Source organism: Podarcis filfolensis (assembly GCF_964270895.1).
Source record: "Podarcis filfolensis genome assembly, chromosome: 10".
Lineage (NCBI taxonomy): Eukaryota > Metazoa > Chordata > Lepidosauria > Squamata > Lacertidae > Podarcis > Podarcis filfolensis.
The window spans coordinates 70,606,688-70,625,363 of NC_139612.1; the positions used below are offsets into that span (position 1 = coordinate 70,606,688).

At 50.6% G+C, this 18,676-nt stretch overlaps 1 protein-coding gene across 4 annotated transcripts in view; it reads left to right on the top strand.

Annotated features, from left to right (window-relative positions):
• The window catches only part of FLNC (filamin C), a 124,087-nt gene that overhangs the window by 34,518 nt on the left and 70,893 nt on the right, over positions 1–18,676 (top strand). For all 4 annotated transcript variants that reach the window (XM_083572451.1, XM_083572452.1, XM_083572453.1 and 1 more), the window contains exons 2-8: positions 2,976–3,224; positions 9,415–9,512; positions 10,108–10,258; positions 12,103–12,221; positions 13,905–13,982; positions 15,153–15,315; positions 16,856–17,056. In XM_083572451.1, the coding sequence (XP_083428577.1) occupies positions 2,976–3,224; positions 9,415–9,512; positions 10,108–10,258; positions 12,103–12,221; positions 13,905–13,982; positions 15,153–15,315; positions 16,856–17,056 (1,059 nt within the window). The remainder of the gene's footprint in view (positions 1–2,975; positions 3,225–9,414; positions 9,513–10,107; positions 10,259–12,102; positions 12,222–13,904; positions 13,983–15,152; positions 15,316–16,855; positions 17,057–18,676) is intronic.

The window sequence follows — 18,676 nt, forward strand, 5'->3', positions numbered from 1 at the left end:
TCTCAGCCCCGTCAGGGGAAGGTGAGGTTGCCTCTGGGTCCAGTAACCCTCCAGCCTCTCCTGAGCTGCAGAGGCTCAGGGCAGAGAGGCGGAGGGAACTAAGTTCCCGCAGGAGGAGTGCTTGCCTCCAGGCCAGGAGAGGCGAGTCACCTGTGGACTGGGGCCGCCCTGTGCCTCGGGACAGATAAAAGCCAGCCAGCCCCAGTCCCAGGTTGCGGGAGCAACATCGTTGCTAGCCTGTTCCTGCCTGCACCCTGTCCTGCTGTTCTGCCGGAGCTCCTGACCTCACCTGACTCCCTGCCTTGGACCCAGCTTCAGCTTTGACGGACTGCCTCCATACTGCACCCTCGACCTCAAACTGGACTCGGACCTCGCTTCGCGGTTAGCCCCCGGGACCAGCACAGGAAGCTTTTAATTAAAGGCACAGTGTGGTCCCTTCCAAGTGTTGTGGAACTGCCATCAGCCTCAGCCAGCATTGCTGGCGGTAGAGTCATTGAATTAGCTACCCTTGCGAGGAACTTTCCAGAAAAACTCTGCTCCTAGGACTCATGCAATTAAGCCAAGCCGTGTGCCAATGACTGAATTTTTTCTGGAGCGTCAGATGCAAACCTGGCATCTGTTTCTTTCAGCCGAGGGCCATAACAGCTCAGATAAGTGGCTAAGACCATGTACAGTAGTGCCTTTTATTTGAAGTATTTGTCAAGGCTCCTCTGATCGCTTTTTGTGGGACTCCCAGTGCTTTTTTTCTTTCAAAAAATGTTTAGGGGTTCTCTCATTTTCTGACTCATATTGAAATACTGCCCCTCAGTGAGGCCAAACTTAGATTCACAAAATGTTTAGGGGTATGCGTACCCCTGCGCCCCCCAAAGCACTGGGGGCTTCTTTTGGCCTCAGTGAACAGTCCATGGGGTCACGAAGAGTCGGACACGACTAAACGACTAAACAACAACATCAATAAGGGACAGCAGTGGGACACGGCGCTGGGATAAGGGAGTTTCCCGCCAAATAAGGGACGGTTGACAGCTATGCCTTCGTGACGCCGGATGCCTCTGGTCCACCTGGAGATGCTGAATGTGGTCCATCGCAGCGCATTGCCGCAGCTCGTGTTTGTTATGAAGCGGAGGAGAGATTGCTAAGGAAATGGGAGGCTGCCTTGCCCTCCGTAGCGAGTGTTTATGGAAAGACTGAGCTCGGAGGGAAAGAGTTCGGCGCAGTATTGCATTGTTGTTCCCAGGAACGGCTCGAAAATGTGTCAGAGATTCCTAGGGCAGCGGAGACGGGATTTCCCCGTAACCTCTTCACCCCTGCTTCTCAAACCTCGGCTTTCCTGCCGCACATAGCAACCCAACACACACACACAAAACCTGTTCCCAGCCTTTCCTGGGAAGAAGCCAAGTTACAGGGAACCAGGCAGAGGACCTTCTCGGTAGTGGCCCCCGCCCTGTGGAACGCCCTCCCACCAGATGTCAAAGAGAAAAACAACTACCAGACTTTTAGAAGACATCTGAAGGCAGCCCTGTTTAGGGAAGCTTTTAATGTTTAATAGGTTATTGTATTTTAGTGTTTTGTTGGAAGCCGCCCAGAGTGGCTGGGGGGACCCAGCCAGATGGGCGGGGTATAAATAATAAATTATTATTATATATTATTATTATTATTTCAGCAAAGTCGAGCCAGTGAAGATTGTGGCTTGGGAGAGCAGAATAGGATGCACTTCTCTGGTTTTATTGATTTGTAGAAGTGTCAGCATGCCACAAATTCATGCCATATAGCAGGGGTCAGCAAACTTTTTCAGCAGGGGGCCGGTCCACTGTCCCTCAGACCTTGTGGGGAGCCGGACTATATTTTGGAAAAAAATATGAATGAATTCCTATGCCCCACAAATAACCCAGAGATGCATTTTAAATAAAAGGACACATTCAGGTAAAAACATGCTGATTCCCGGGCCGTCCGTGGGCCGAATTGAGAAGGCGATTGGGCCACATCCGGCCCCCGGGCCTTAGTTTGCCTACCCATGCGTTATAGCAAGGCGGTGTATACGTGATAAAACACAATACGCCACAGGCACAGTGCAAAACGAGAATCAAAATGACACTTTTGTAAGCTTGTCTACATCAATGATGACACGTTGTCAGCTTTGCAACATTCTGATTCTACCCAGCAAAAGCTGCTTCCTCCCTTTTAACCTCCCCCCCTGAAGTTCTGTGTAATTTGAAAACTTGCCTGCTGCATTTGGGGCCTTCTGGAGGAAATCCTAGAATCAGTGCTTTTCCCCCTAAAAAATGTTTAGGGATACAGTGGTACCTCGGGTTAAGTACATAATTCGTTCTGGAGGTCCGTTCTTAACCTGAAACTGTTCTTAACCTGAAGCACCACTTTAGCTAACGGGGCCTCCTGCTGCTGCCGTGCCACCGGAGCACGATTTCTGTTCTCATCCTGAAGCAAAGTTCTTAACCGGAGGTACTATTTCTGGGTTAACGGAGTCTGTAACCTGAAGCGTCTGTAACCTGAAGTGTCTGTAACTCGAGGTACCACAGTACTCTCATTTTCCTACTCATATTGAAATACAGTGGTACCTCTGGTTGCGAACGGGATCCGTTCCGGAGCACTGTTCGCAACATGAACAGAATGCAACCTGCGCGGGTCACGATACGCCACTTCTGCGCATGCGCATGATGTCATTTTGAACGTCTGCGCATGTGCGAGCGGCGAAACCCAGAAGTAACCCTTTCCGGTACTTCCAAGTTGCCGCAGAAGTTATTATTATTATTATTATTATTATTATTATTATTATTATTATTATCTGAAAGCAGCCCTGCGTTGGGACGATTTTAATGTGTCGAGTGGGGTCAGATTTGTGGGGCACAAAAAATAATTCACATTATTACAATTATTCTACAGATATTTTTTTAAAAACCACGCAGAGTGCTCTTTGCCTTGTTGCTAACCCTTTCCCTCTCCGCCTTTCCTCCCGACAGACAGCAAGGCCATTGTGGACGGGAACCTCAAGCTGATTTTGGGCTTGATATGGACCCTGATCCTGCACTATTCCATCTCTATGCCCATGTGGGAAGACGAGGACGAGGAGGACGCCAAGAAGCAGACCCCCAAACAGCGGCTCCTGGGCTGGATCCAGAACAAGGTCCCTCAACTGCCCATCACCAACTTCAACCGTGACTGGCAGGATGGCAAGGCGCTGGGAGCCCTGGTGGACAACTGTGCTCCTGGTGAGTAGGAAAAATAAGCCGCCGGATGGTGACTCTGGGCTTTGGTGTTCCTCATGCCTGGGTCCCTGGGTGGACTACAAATCCCATCGTCCAGTGGGCTAATCTGGCTGTGGACGATGGGAGTTGTAGTCCACCCACACCGGGGGGGACGACGACCCAGGAGCAAAGAACGCCTCTTAGCTTGGTGATGTCCATGCCAGCAGCTCTCCATGGGTTTCAGAGAGGAGATGTTCCCAGCCCTGTGTAATAAACGAAAATCTGCCCTTATTCCCTTATAGGGGGACACAAGAGCCCTTATAGAGTCCTTTGTAGGTTTTCCATCGGTTGGAGAAAAGAACAGAGGCCAACCAGAGAGTACTGAGAAGCAAAGCAGCTAGTAAGCCTGATCTTTATTGAACTGTTGCAACAGGGTGCTCCCCTCACACGCAGGAAAGGAGGAGGACCCAGAACAAAGGTGTGCCTGCCCTTATATAGACATTTTAAATTGCCCTCCCTGGAGTCCAAGACCACCCCCAGAAACATCATATCCACATCGCAGAAAAGGCGGTCTACAACAGAAATCTGAGTGCTTTGTTTACCTCCTGTCTGGCAGGTTACCTGTTAATGCTTACTTGATTGGATACCCTGGGGAGCCTGGCCAGTCTTTTGTAATGATAAATACTTAGTTCCTGAGCCACACCCTATTCATGCACAGACATACCCTTAAGACGGGATTTGTGAAGGAAAAGACAATGGGGAGGCTTTTCCATTTTCCTTTGACTTTGCAGGGAAAACATTTGGTCAGTTTGGGAGCCAAAATGACTAAGCCGCTTCTGGCGAACCAGAGCAGCGCATGGAAACGCCGTTTACCTTCCCGCTGGAGCAGTACCTATTTATCTACTTGCACTGGTGTGCTTTTGAACAGCTAGGTTGGCAGGAGCAGGGACCGAGCAACCGACCTTCTGATCGGCAAGTCCTAGGCTCTGTGGTTTAACCCACAGCGCCACCCCATCAAGTGTAACAAAAGAGACATTTACATTTCCCTGTTTCCCAGCCAAGTTAATCACACCCTTTTGTCTTCATCTGGGTTTGTTATTTCTAAAATGGCTACCTGTCTGGCACTCAGGTATCAGGAGGCCAGGGATTATCACTCAGGCAGAGGGGCTGCTGAGGAGCTGAGCTCACAGGTCTATAGGAATTTCTGAAGTTTCCCCAGTGAGCCAGTACATAGAGACATTTATCAGTGAATTCTTACATTTGGTATTGTGCAGCAGAGGCCATTTGAATAGATAGGAAGAAACTGTGATGAAGTGTTTTGTGGGGACAAATCACAAAAGCCACAAAATCGATTGTGCTGGTTTTGGTAGTGGGCTGAGTGCGCATGATATCTGCTGGAGGGGCAACCCCCCCCCAACCTATACATAAATTCCTGCAACACTCTGAATATCCAATACTGTATAGAAAACTATACATAAATTCCTGCAACAGGTTTCAGTGGCAGGGCTAAAACCTTTGCACCAGGATTGCCAAATTAGGATTATTTATGTTGCAGTCTTGACACCCTCCAGCTGTCTGGGACTGCAGCCGCCTAGCGCTGGCCGGTGAATGTTGTGAGTTGTAGTTGGGAGTTGTAGTTCAGAAAAGCTGGAGGGCGCCCGGTTGAGAAAATCCGCCTTCTTCCGTGTCTCCTCTTGGGCTGGTTTTGCTGCCGAGCTCATCTCCTCTTCCAGGACACATCAGCCTAAACACTTCTCTCTCGGATTTATGTCTGGGGGGTGGGGAAGGGAATCTACCCTCCGCTCAGGAAAAGCAAGCCAAATTTGGGCAAACTCAGAGGTCTGGACGGATATGTTGGCAGTGGGAGCCCTTGGCTTGTTTTTGGGTTACGTATCTCACCGTGTAGAGGGGTCTGACGTAGACTGTAGCCTCCTTAATGTTCAGGATTTAAATCCCCCCTCCATTTATTTTTATTTTTACATCTGTGGAATTAAGGCAAGATTTCTCCGCAGGCAAACCTTGCTTAGCAACATCAGTGTGGCTTTTGGCAAGCCACAGATCTATTTCGCTCTATTAAGTGATATCCAACTCAGAGCAAACCCACTGAAATGAATGGACCTAATTTAGTGACAGTGGTCAATTTCAATAGGCCTACTCTGATGGACGCGGGTGGCGCTGTGGGTTAAACCACAGAGCCTAGGACTTGCCAAGCAGAAGGTCGGCGGTTTGAATCCCCTTGACGGGGTGAGCTCCCATTGCTCGGTCCCTGCTCCTGCCAACCTAGCAGTTTGAAAGCACGTCAAAGTGCAAGTAGATAAATAGGTACCACTCCGGCAGGAAGGTAAACGCTGTTTCCGTGCACTGCTCTGGTTCGCCAGAAGCGGCTTAGTCATGCTGGCCACATGACCCGGAAGCTGTACGCCGGCTCCCTTGGCCAACAAAGCGAGATGAGCGCCGCAACCCCAGAGTCAGCCACGACTGGACCTAATGGTCAGGGGTCCCTTTACCTTTACTTACTCTGAGTAAAGTCTAGTTTGCTACCCATCATCAGTGTGGCTTTTGACCAGCCACAAATCTCATCGCCACAGATACGGCTCAGCCACACTGCTCACTTGCCATGCGCTGTCGCCCCATGGAGTTGCGGGGCAGAGCTTCACCATAATAATAATAATAATAATAATAATAATAATAATAATAATATATGCTGCCCATCTGAGTGGCTCGCCATAAGCACGTGCAGCACACATTTAAAGTGCATGGTTTTGACCAAAGCATCATGGGCACCGTAGTTCGCTAAGGGTGCTTGGAGCCCTGTGAGGAAAAACTACAGTTCCCACGATTCTTTGGGACATAGCTGTCAACGTTTCCCTTTTTTAAAGGGAAATTCCCTGATTCTGAATAGGATTCCTTGCAAGAGAAGGGAAAAGTTGACAGCTATGCTTTGGGAGGAAGTTATGTGCTTTTGACAGTGGGGTAGTGCTTAGCAGGCATGGCCAAACTTGGCCCTGCAGATGTTTTGGGACTACAATTCCCATCATCCCTGACCACTGGTCCTGTTAGCTAGGGATGATGGGAGTTGTAGTCCCAAAACATCTGGAGGGCCAAGTTTGGCCATGCCTGGCTTAGAGTGTCAGACCAGGACCTGGGAGACCAGGGTTCGAATCCATGCGCAGCCATGAAGTTCAGTGGGGGATCTTGGCCCAGTATAAGTGCCATAATATTTGGTGGGTTATAAGTGCCATAAAATTTATGGACATGATTACTATGTGCAGTGTGGATCTGGGCCAGCGGGCAGCGAGCCTGCTGTCAAAGAAACTGCAGGACTAAAGTGGCTGTCTTGCGGACGTCTACTCAGAAGTAAGCCCCGCTGAGTTCACAGCAGTTTGGCCCCAGGTAAATGGAGAGCAGGATTGCGGCTGAATTAGTGGGACTTACACCTGAGTAGACACCTACAGGATTGTTGCATTCTCAAAGGAGAGGTCCCTTTGCCCGAGAGCCACTCCCCCCCTCTGACAGCCGAAGGGACTGATTACATTGACGCTTAAGGGAACGGCACTCCACGCACGGGCAGAGGCACTCTTGTCCTGGACAGATTGCAGGGCCGAATCCTGCTGCTGTTAAAATATTGGCGGGGGTGGGTGCTTTGAGGCGCGATGAGTCCAGGTTCGAATTAAATGGAGATGGGGAGGGGGATAGGCACCTGTCCTGTCCCTTCTGAAAGCCTCAAGAGAAGACCCTGCTCCCGAGAGCTTTCGTTTACTGCCTTGCACAGGGTTGGACTGGATGACCTCCAGGTGTCCCAGCCTCCCACTTCAAGGATCATGTGATTCCTGGGCACTCGCATCCTCGGCGAGGCGGGAGGGTTGAGCGATGGACGGCTGAGCGCTGGGCCTGCCTGGCTGCCCAGCCAAGCTGTGCCGGGGAGTTTACCTTAACAGAAGCCGCAGCCAGGCCTTATATGTCGATAGCTTCCCTCTGGGTCTGCCTCCTTCCTTAGTTCTTGGCATACTTTCTCTCCATCTCTGGGGATCCCCCAGGCTGCTGCTCGGCTCTCGCAAATGTTTGGCAATCCATCTCCAGCACGAGCGCCTCTGCCCATCCTCTACAGTGCTCAAAAAAGGCCTCTTCATCTCAGGGCTAGTTGCAGAATTGCCCGGCAACTGGCAGAATTGTAGAGTTGGAGGGGTTCCCCAGTGGTCATGCATCTCAACCCCGGCAACGGTGGCACTCTGCTGTTCAGCGCAGCTGCCGTGCGTCACTCCAGAAACAGCCGTGTCAGGAGAAGCGGTCATATATATACATACATATATATTATGTAATTTTTATTAAATTTTCTATTTTACAATTTAGAAGACAGTCTTCATTAAAACCTTCTTCTCTTTCCACGGTTCATTTTGCATGGCATAAATCCCTGCATATTTTATATAAGCTAAGGGGTCAGCAAACTTTTTCAGCAGGGTCCCTCAGACCTTGTGGGGGGGCCAGAGTATATTTTGAAGGGGGGAAAAAAGAACAAATTCCTATACCCCACAAATAACCCAGAGATGCATTTTATTTATTCTATTTTTTAAATATATCCTTAGTAAAAGGTAAAGGAACCCCTGCCGATTAGGTCCAGTCATGGCCAACTCTGGGATTAAAGCGTTCGTCTCGCTTTACTGTCCGAGGGAGCCGGCATACAGCTTCCTGATCATGTGGCCAGCATGACAAAGCCACTTCTGGCGAACCAGAGCAGCGCACAGAAACACCGTTTACCTTCCTGCTGGAGCGGTACCTATTTATCTACTTGCACTGGTGTGCTTTCGAACTGCCAGGTTGGCAGGAGCTGGGACCGAGCAACGGGAGCTCACCCCATCACGGGGATTCGAACTGCTGACCTTCTGATCGGCAAGTCCTAGTCTCTGTGGTTTAACCCACAGCGCCACCCGCGTCCCTATATCCTTAGTAATTTAAAATAAATGCATTTATGAGAAAACAGAAGTACAGACAAGTAAACAAACATACAATCAAACAAACAATTAGCAGAAAAATCAAACAAACCACCATACTATAACCTACATTGTTAGGTTATAGTCCTGGTCAGTTTGGGAGCCAAAATGGCTTCATGGCTGCTGCTTCAGACATGTGGTTTATGTATGTTTTTGTTTGGTACATTTATGAACATTTATTATATATATATATATGAGACCTCAATTTTTTTATTTCAGGGGACTAGATGGCCTTTGGGGGTCCCTGCTGTGACATCATTCCCAGGGTCTGTTCCACAAATGTCAGCCTCTAGGTCCTTTCTCTGCTGCAGGAGGTTGAGTCCCACAAGGGCAAAGAGGGCACTGCCTCACCAGTCACAGAATTGCGGAATTGGAATTGGAATTGGAAGGGACCCCTAAGGGTCATCTAGTCCAACCCGCTTCAATGCAGGAATATCAGCTAAAACATACACAACAGGTGGCCATGCAACCTCTGCTTAAAAACCTCCATGGAAGGTAGACAATGATTAAGTGGAAGGTACTGGTTGCGTTTAGAATAGATTTATGAAAGATTTAGAAAACTTATTGATTAGAATATTTGTATGGGAAAAATACGGAATAACAGATACAGATTTGCTTAAAATGTACGGTATATAGGAAGTGCAGTGTAAGCAATGGAAGTCAATCCACAAAGTTTTATTATTGAGATATTTGTAGAATAAATTTGGAAGAAAGTCTTCCAATTTTTCTTCTTATTTTTTTCTTTTTCTTTTTTCTTTTCTTTTTTGTTCTTTTTAATATAGGTGTGCTTATCTGAAAAATATATGTATGTATGTGTGCATTTGTATGTATTTTGCTTGTATTTTGTAATTATTATGTTAAATAAAATTGCGCAACTTATTAGGGAAGAAGTGGGAGGCGACGCCAGGGTGTGTTGGCTCCGCCTCCGATAGGCTCTGGCTCCGCCCACTCTTGGACCACAACCATGGGACCTTCCGCTGAGTCTTATCCGGTTCCGTGTCTTATTTCTCCCCGTTGCACTCCCTTCCTTAATCCAGTTCCGGTTCTTCTCGGCAGCTGGGGCGGCTTGCGATAAACCCTGGAGTGGACCCAGTTCCTTTCCAGCTGGATCAGGCGATCTGTGCCAAGGGTGGCCACAATGCCCCTATTGTCTCTGGCTCTCCTGGCAGGCGCCCCCAAGGCTGGCGCTGCCCGTCTGACCCTGTCTTTATCTCTCCTTCCCATAGGCCTGTGCCCGGACTGGGAGACCTGGGATCCTAACCAGCCCGTGGAAAACGCCCGGGAGGCCATGCAGCAGGCGGACGACTGGCTGGGAGTGCCCCAGGTACCACCTTGGCAAAAAAACGCGGCTTCCGAAGGGCTGGGCTCTCTGGACCAAAGCCACCCTTTCCCCTCTGCCTTTAAAAGTTGCCTGGCGGGCGGTAATCCAACTGACGAAGCCTCTTTTCGTGCTTCGCCTGTTGAATTTTTGCCCATTGCGGAACAGGGAAGGGGGCGGCTTTGGCACGCCGGAGGAAAACCACTGGTGAGGAAGGGGTGTTATTCCTCTTCGGCGAAATAACATGGCCTTTTCAGTACTGGCCCCAACTTGGTGGAACGCTCTGTCCCAAGAGACTAGGGCCCTGCAGGACTTGACATCTTTCCGCAGGGTCTGCAAGACAGAGCTGTTCCGCCTGGCCTTTGGTTTGGACTCAGTCTGACCCTTATGTTTCCCTCCCCTTATAGTTTTGACTTTTAAAATGAGGCTGCATTTTAAACTGCATTTTAACCTGCATTTTAAATTGTGTTTTTTTTCCTTATTATGTTTTTTCTGAAATTTTATTGGTGTTAGCCGCCTTGAGCCTGGCTCTGGCCGGGGAGGGCGGGGTATAAATAAATTTTATTATGATTATGATTATTATTACTCCTTCTCCTCGCAGGTGATCGCCCCCGAAGAGATCGTGGACCCCAATGTGGATGAGCACTCGGTCATGACCTACCTGTCTCAGTTCCCCAAAGCCAAGCTGAAGCCGGGGGCTCCCCTGCGCTCCAAACAGCTGAACCCCAAGAAAGCCAAGGCCTACGGCCCAGGTAAGTAGCCCTGGCCAAGCGGTCAAGAGGGCACTGGCCAAGAGAATTACCGTATTTTTCACTCTATAGGATGCACCAGACCATAGGAGGGGGAGAACAGGGAAATTTTTTTTTCTTGTTCTTCCCCTCTAAAACAAGGTGCATTCAAGGTGCATTCACCCAAAGCCTCCGGAGGCTTCAGGTGGCTACATTGGAAGCCTGGAGAGTGAGAGGGGTGCACTGCGCACTGCCAGAGCCAGTGTGGTGTAGTGGTTAAGAGCGGTGGACTCGCAATCTGGTGAACCGGGTTCGCTTCCCCGCTCCTCCACATGCAGCTGCTGGGTGACCTTGGGCCAGTCAAACTTCTTTGAAGTCTCTCAGCCCCACTCACCTCACAGAGTGTTTGTTGTGGGGGAGGAAGGGAAAGGAGAATGTTAGCCGCTTTGAGACTCCTGAAGGGGAGTGAAAGGCGGGATATCAAATCCAAACTCTTCTTCTTCTTCTTCAGTGAAGGCAACCCGAAGCCTCTGGAGTGTGGCACGAGTTCCCACTGGGCTCCGGAGGCTTCAGGTTCCTTTCGCCCTGCTCTTTGGGGCTGGTGGAGGGAAGCGCTGCTTTCCCCCACCGCCAGCCCCAAAGAGCAGGTCGGGGAACAGCGCAAAGGCTGTGCGCAGTCTTGCCGCTGCCCCCTGAGCTTGTGGGGCTGGCGGTGGGGGGAAGTGCTGCTTTCCCCCACGGCCAGCCTCAAAGACCCCTGAAGCCTTTGGAGCGCAGGGGGACCTCGCGCTGCGCTCCAAGGCTTCGGGTTCCTTTCGCTGACCCCAAAGCCTTTGGAGCACAGTGCAAGTTCCCGCTGCACTCCAAAGGCTTGAGGCTTCGGGGACAGCCTTTGTAGCCTCTGCAGGGTTTGGGCTTAGCCGCGCAGCCTGCATTCGCTCTATAGGACGCACACACATTTCCCCTTAATTTTTGGAGGGGAAAAAGTGCATCCTATAGAGTGAAAAATACGGTAATCGCTCTCGTCTCCACCCAACTCCCAAATGACCAGGAAAAGGCCTGCTCCCGTCATTTTAAGAAAGGGACCAATCCGGATCAATCAACCAGCGAAGCCTTCTGTGTTCTGAAGTGAAAGAGGGGGCCTCTGGACTCTTATTTCCATTTCATAGAATCGTAGAATGGGACCCACAAGGGTCATCCATCCCAACCCACTGTGATGCAGGAGTCAGAGCTGTAGAATCCCTGAAGGGTGTAATTCAGCTACTTGGGGTTTACAGATGCAAAGTGAATTAAAGGGCCCAAAGGCAAACAAACAGACAGACAGACAGACAAACAGACAGACAAACAAACAGACAGACAAACAAACAAGCAGACAAACAAACAAACAGACAGACAGACAAACAGACAGACAAACAAACAAAGCCCACTTTAAAATAAACATTAGATGGGGAAGTTCCGTTGAAAAGCATGGGACGAGTGAATTGCTGATTAAGGCGGTTAAAGAGCCCGCAAGCTAATCTGGATCATAGAATTGTAGAATTGTCGAGTGAGCCCCCAAAGGTCATGGAGCCCAACCCCCCCAAGACGCAGGAATCTCAGCTGAAGCATCCGAGCCGATGAATCATCTGATTTGATAAGCAGGTCAGGCAAAAGGCTTAACAGAGACCGGGCGAAAACAAAGTTTGCGCAAGTGGATCGGGACGAATTCTTGATCATTTGTGGAGGAGGAGGTTGGAACGGTTTTACAATTCTATGAGGATTCAGAAAAGGGGAAAATAATAATAATAATAATAATGAGAACTGGGGAACTGGAAAGGGACGTGTTCCACCGGCTGTATCCTGGCTAACATATCTGACGTTCTGCGCAGGGATCGAGCCCCACGGCAACACGGTGCTGAAACCAGCCCATTTCACAGTGGAAACCATCGAGGCAGGATTGGGAGAGGTGCTGGTCTACATCGAAGACCCCGAAGGCCACACAGAGGAGGTACTGGGCTCTGCAGCCTTCTGCTCTTCTCCTTTCTTTTAAAAAAATACATTTTTATTGGGGGTTTTTTAACATATCATTTCCAACAATCATTTAACATAACTTCTTACCTTATACAGTATTTTAGACTTGCGTCAACAACCTCTGAAGATTTTCCGTTCTTTATCGCTTGTTCTGCATTTCTTAATTTCTCTGTTACTTTTAATTATCATTAACTAAGAATTCTCTTCATATTCTTCCTTGCAATATTTCAAGGAGTCTTCCTTACAGAACTTCTTGCAGTCCTACTAGCGTAATCTGTTCATCACAATTGCTTTTCAAATAGTTTGTATATTTACAGTGGTGCCTCGCAAGACGAAATTAATTCGTTCCGCAAGTTTTTTCTTCTTGCGAGTTTTTCATCTTGCGAAGCACGGTTTCCCATAGGAATGCATTGAAAATCAATTAATGCGTTCCTATGGAGACCGCTTGCCAGGCTGGCGGTGCGGAGAAGGGCTTTTCTCCCCACCGCAAGCCTTCAGGACAGGTCCGGGAACAGAGGGGAAGGCGCGCAGCGCTTCTCCTCTGTTCCCGGGGCTTGCGGTGGGAGGAGGGTTTTTCCTCCCCACCGCCAACATTCAGAACAGCGTTCTGAATGTTGGCGGTGGGAAGGAAAACCCTCCTCCCACCGCAAGTCTTCAGGAAAGCCATCCGAAGGCTGGCACGGGGAGAAGGTCTCTCCGCCCCACCGCCAGCCTTCGGAGGAGGTCCGAGGACAGTGGGGAAGACGCGCTGCGCTTCCCCGCTCTCCTGGAGATTTCCCTATGGGCTTTCGTCTTGTGAAGGAAGCCCATAGGGAAATTCGTTTTGCGAAGCGCCTCCAAAACGGAAAACCCTTTCGTCTAGCGGGTTTTTCGTCTTGCGAGGCATTCGTCTTGCGGGGCACCACTGTACTCCAGTCTTCTAAGAATCTCTGGTCCCGCAGGTTTCGAATCCTTCCTGTTAATTTATCTCATTCTGCATAGTCCATTAATTTCATGCCTTCTGCTCTTCTCCTTGCCCTCCTGAAAGCCCCTGAGTTTTGTGGGGTCCTGCGCCTGATCATATTGAAATGGAAGGTTTTACGGGCAAAGGACTCTTGCAATATCAAGCAAGGATGGAAAGTGTGCAGCCCCCCCAGCTGTTGCCGGACTACAACCCCCATAATCCTTTGCCATTTCCCATGCCAGAGTCCAGCAACAAATGCAAGGCCCTATATTGCGGGACGTGGGTGGCGCTGTGGGTTAAACCACAGAGCCTAGGACTCGCCGATCAGAAGGTCGCCGGTTCAAATCCCCACAACGGAGTGAGCTCCCGTTGCTTGGTCTCAGCTCCTGCCAACCTAGCAGTTTGAAAGCACGTCAAAGTGCAAGTAGATAAATAGGTACTGCTCCGGCGGGAAGGTAAACGGTGTTTCCGTGCGCTGCTGTGGTTCGCCAGAAGCGGCTTAGTCCTGCTGGCCACATGACCCGGAAGCTGTATTCCAGCTCCCTCGGCCAGTAAAGCGAGATGAGCGCCGCAACCCCAGAGTCGGCCACAACTGGACCTAATGGTCAGGGGTCCCTTTAACTTTACTTATATTGCGGGACACCGCAGTAGGGACACGGGCGAGGGTGCATCTTCCTAGGAAATAATGTCTCCTGCTTTCGTTCCTCACCCACCCAGGCCAAAGTGGTCGCCAACAATGACAAGAACCGGACGTATTCTGTCTCCTACGTGCCGAAAGTGGCTGGCTTGCATAAGGTGAGAGGCCCTTTTCATCTGTAAGCATGGAATCAGAGAAGTGTACAGCTGGAAGGGACCCCCGGGGTATAATAATAATAATAATAATAATAATAATAATAATAATAATAATGATTTATTTATACCTCACCCATCCGGCTGGGTTGCCCCAGCCACTCTGGGCGGCTGCCAACAGATGAAAAGCAGAATAAAACATCAAACATTAAAAGTTTCCCTAATCAGGCTGCCTTCAGATGTCTTCTAAAATTCAGATAGTTGTTTATTTCCTTGACATCTGACAGGAGGGCGTTCCACAGCGCGGGAGCCACCACCGAGAAGGCCCTGTGCCCGGTTCCCTGTAACTTGGATTCTCACAGGGAGGGAACCACCAGAAGGTCCTCAGAGCTGGACCTCAGTACCTGGGCAGAATGATAGGGATGGAGATGCCCCTTCACGAATAGTGGGCTGAGGCCGTTTAGGGCTTTAAAGCACCAACACTTTGAATTGTGCCCGGAAACGTACTGGGAGCCAATGTAGGTTTTTCTGGACTGGTGTTATATAGTCTCGGTGGCTGCCCCCAGTCCCCAGTCTAGCTGCCGCATTCTGGATTAGCTGTAGTTTCCGGGTCACCTTCAAAGGTAGCCCCACATAGAGCGCATTCCAGTAGTCCAAGCGGGAGATAACCAGAGCGTGCACCACTCTGGTGAGACAGTCTGCGGGCAGGGAGGGTCTCATCCTGCATACCAGATGGTAAACAGCTGCCCTGGACACAGAATTGACCTGTGCCTCCATGGACAGCTGTGAGTCCAGAATAACTCCCAGGCTGCGCACCTGGTCCTTCAGGGACACAGTTACCCCATTCAGGACCAGGGAGTCCTCCACACCTGCCTGCCCCCTGTCCCCCCAAAACAGTCCTTCTGTCTTGTCAGGATTCAACCTCAATCTGTTAGCCGCCATCCATCCTCCAACCGCCTCCAGACACTCACACAGGACCTTCACCGCCTTCACTGGTTCTGATTTAGATGTCCAACCCCACGTAATGCAGGGATCTTTCCTCGCAGGAACGTTGTTCCAAACCTTGATCGTTGTTATGCCCCTTTCTGACCTTTTGCCAGTGTGTGCCAGTCCAGGCTGGTTCCCTCCCCATACCCAAAAAATCACCCTCTTCCCCTCCTTGCTCTCCCGCCCTAGGTCACGGTTCTCTTCGCCGGGCAGAATATCGACAAGAGCCCCTTTGAAGTCAATGTGGGCATGGCCCTGGGCGATGCCAACAAGGTCTCGGCCCGGGGGCCAGGCCTGGAGCCCGTGGGCAACGTGGCTCATAAGCCTACCTACTTTGACATCTACACGGCAGGTAAGTGGCCAGACGGATGCCTCTGAGAAGCCTCCAGGCAGCCCTGCCCGTCTAAGTGCCCCCAGTACATCTCAGGTAGACTGCCCCTGAACATTGAAGCTCCATGGCTGATTGCCGTCAATGGGCGTTTCTCCCGAGGGTTGCCAGTCTGCCAGCTCTTGACTTGAAAGTCTCCGAGTTTGCCTGCATGATGCCCCCACTGCAGGTGGCAGGGAGAGCGCTTTGTCCCGCAGATGGGCAATAGTGCCAATAATAATAATAATAATAATAATAATAATAATAATAATAATACAGTGGTACCTCTGGATACGGGACGCAGGTGGCGCCGTGGGTTAAACCACAGAGCCTAGGACTTGCAGATCAGAAGGTCGGCGGTTCGAATCCCCGCAACGGGGTGAGCTCCCGTTGCTCGGTCCCTGCTCCTGCCAACCTGGCAGTCCGAAAGCACGTCAAAGTGCAACTAGATAAATAGGCACCGCTCAGGCGGGAAGGTAAACGGCGTTTCCGTGCGCTGCTCTGGTTCGCCGGAAGCGGCTTAGTCATGCTGGCCACACGACCCGGAAGCTGTACGCCGGCTCCCTCGGCCAGTAAAGCGAGATGAGCGCCGCAACCCCAGAGTCGGCCACGACTGGACCTAATGGTCAGGGGTCCCTTTACCTTTACCTTTTTACCTCTGGATATGAACGGGATCCGTTCCGGAGCCCCGTTCGCATCCAGAAGTGAATGCAACCCTCTCCTGCCCCTTCGCGCATGTGCGTGGCGTCATTTTGACTGCGCATGCGTGAAGCCCGGAAGCAATGCGTTCCGTTGCTGCGGAGCGCAACCCAAAAGCGCTCAACCTGAAGCAACTTCAACCCGAAGTACGACGGTAATAATAATTATTTAAGAAGATCATGTGTGTAGCTTGCAAGCTTCCGCTCAGCAGGAGATGGATGCAAAGAATAGTTTAGACCAGGCATAGGCAAACTCAGCCCTTCCAGATGTTTTGGGACTACAACTCCCATGATCCCTAGCTAACAGGACCAGTGGTCAGGGATGATGGGAGTTGTAGTCCTAAAACATCTGGCTGGCCGAGTCATCCGCCCCTCATTCCCAATTAACCTCTGTCTCCAGGGTCTTTCCCAATGACATCACCAGGGCTCTTCCCTGTGACATCACTCGGGGCGACCCATAGCTCTCAGTTTCGGTCTCTGAGATCTCAGGGTCTGGGGCGCTCCTCACTTGGCAACCCCAATATCCCAGCAGGAACTTCTTTCTTCCAAAGCCCTTTGAAGCATGGATCGTGGGCCTTGTTGGGGGGGGGACGGCCGGAAGGGTGCGGAGAGGACCGGAATCCGTGGGAAGGGAGGGGGGCACCCGGCACACGATTCTTCTGACAGCCAGAGTCCTCGAACTGTAAGGTTGGAAGGGGTCCCCCAGAGGTCATCCAGCTCAACCCCAATGTGAGGACACGGGTCAAACACTAGATGGAGTGCATGGTGTGTGTGTATGTGAGGGTTGGATCCTGAGCTGTGCCACTCATGCCGCCTCTGCCCAACAGGTGCGGGGACTGGAGACGTGGGCGTGGTGATCGTGGACCCCCAGGGCCGCCGCGACACCGTGGAGGTGGTACTGGAGGACAAGGGCGACAGTATTTTCCGCTGCACTTATCACCCCGTCCTGGAGGGTCCGCACACCCTCTACGTCACCTTTGCCGGGGCTCAGATCCCCAAAAGCCCCTTCACCGTCAACATCTCAGAAGGTAAGGCCACCTAACCCTTCCTTTTCCCCTCCTTCCTTCCTTCCTTCCTTCCTTCCTTCCTTCCTTCCCCCCTCCCCATTTCCATGCCTGTCTTTCACCTCCAAAATGCCACCCTAATCATTTCCTTAACACTCAGAAAGAAGCCTTTGCAGTCTGAGAAGTGGCGAGGCAGCGTGGGGTAGTGGTTAGAGCGTTTCGGACTAGGACCTGGGAAAGACAAGGGTTCAAATCGCTCCCCTCTCCCCTTGGTCAGTGGGTGACCAGTCCCTGCCTCTCAGCCTAAGCTACCCTACCTCACAGGGATGTCGTGAAAATTAAAGGGGGGGAGGAGAATTGTGTGGGGGGTGATAAATCAATAAATTAAATCGTCATCATCAAGGGAAGCCCATGTGGTATAGTTGTTAGAACGCTGGATCCAGGGAGATCTGGGTTCGAATCTCTGTTTGGGCACAAAGGGAGGGTGACCCTGGGCCTCTTGCAATATCCCAGCCGGACCCTACTTCTCAGGGCTGTTGTGCAAAAGCAAACGGCATAACCTCATGGATGTCGCCCCAAGATCTTTGGAGAAAAAGTGGAATATTATTATTATTATTATTAATAATAATGAATCCCTTTGTAGCTTAATAGGGTAGGGCGTTCTCAACCTTTTTGGGATCCAAGGGGAAAGGTTTGGAAATAGAAAAAACAGTCGTAGTCACCATATGCCCATTTCACAGAAGAAAAAACAGCAGTGCTCGGACCCACACTCCCCCCAAAACCTGGTATAACCCCTCGAAGCCAGTGCAAGCAGATAAAACACAGACTGAAAAAGGATGCAAACTTGCTAACCCCAGATTAAATCACTGGGAGAGGGGGCGGTTTTGGGGACCCCAGTACCAGGGAGTGGGGAGCCAAGCTGCCTCTGTTTCTCTCCAATATGGGGCTAACAGAGAGCTTAGGGGGCCAGACCCTTGGGTGGGCAACGGGTGCCCCTTCCTGGGGTCCAGACTCCTTGGTACCCCAAACCGTTGCCAAGCAATGGGGCTTGGCAAAAGTGAAGCCATTATTTCAACAGTGTGCCCTGCCTCCTCCAGGGAAGCCTGCCTAGGAGTTTGGGGTCCCAGCTGGGGCTGCCAGCCCCCCCAGGCCCACAATAATAATAATAATAATATAATTTATTATTTATACCCCGCCCATCTGGCTGGGTTGTCCCTGCCATTCTGGGCGGCTCCCAATCGAGTGTTAAAAACAAGACAGCATTCAATATTAAAACCTTCCCTAAACAAGGCTGCCTTCAAAAAGTCTGGTAGTTGTTTATTTCCTTGACATCTGGTGGGAGGGCGTCCCACAGGGCGGGCGCCACCACCGAGAAGGCCCTCTGCCTGGTTAAATTTAACCTCACTTCTCGCAGTGAGGGAACCGCCAGAAGGCCCTCAGAGCTGGACCTCAGTGTCTGGGTTGGACGATGGGGGTGGAGACGCTCCTCAGGTATACTGGACTGAGGCTGCATAGGGCTTTAATAATAATAATAATAATAATAATAATAATAATAATAATAATACCCTGCCCATTTGACTGGGTTTGCCCAGCCACTATGGTCAGCTTCCAACAGGATATTAAAAACACGATAAAACACCAAAG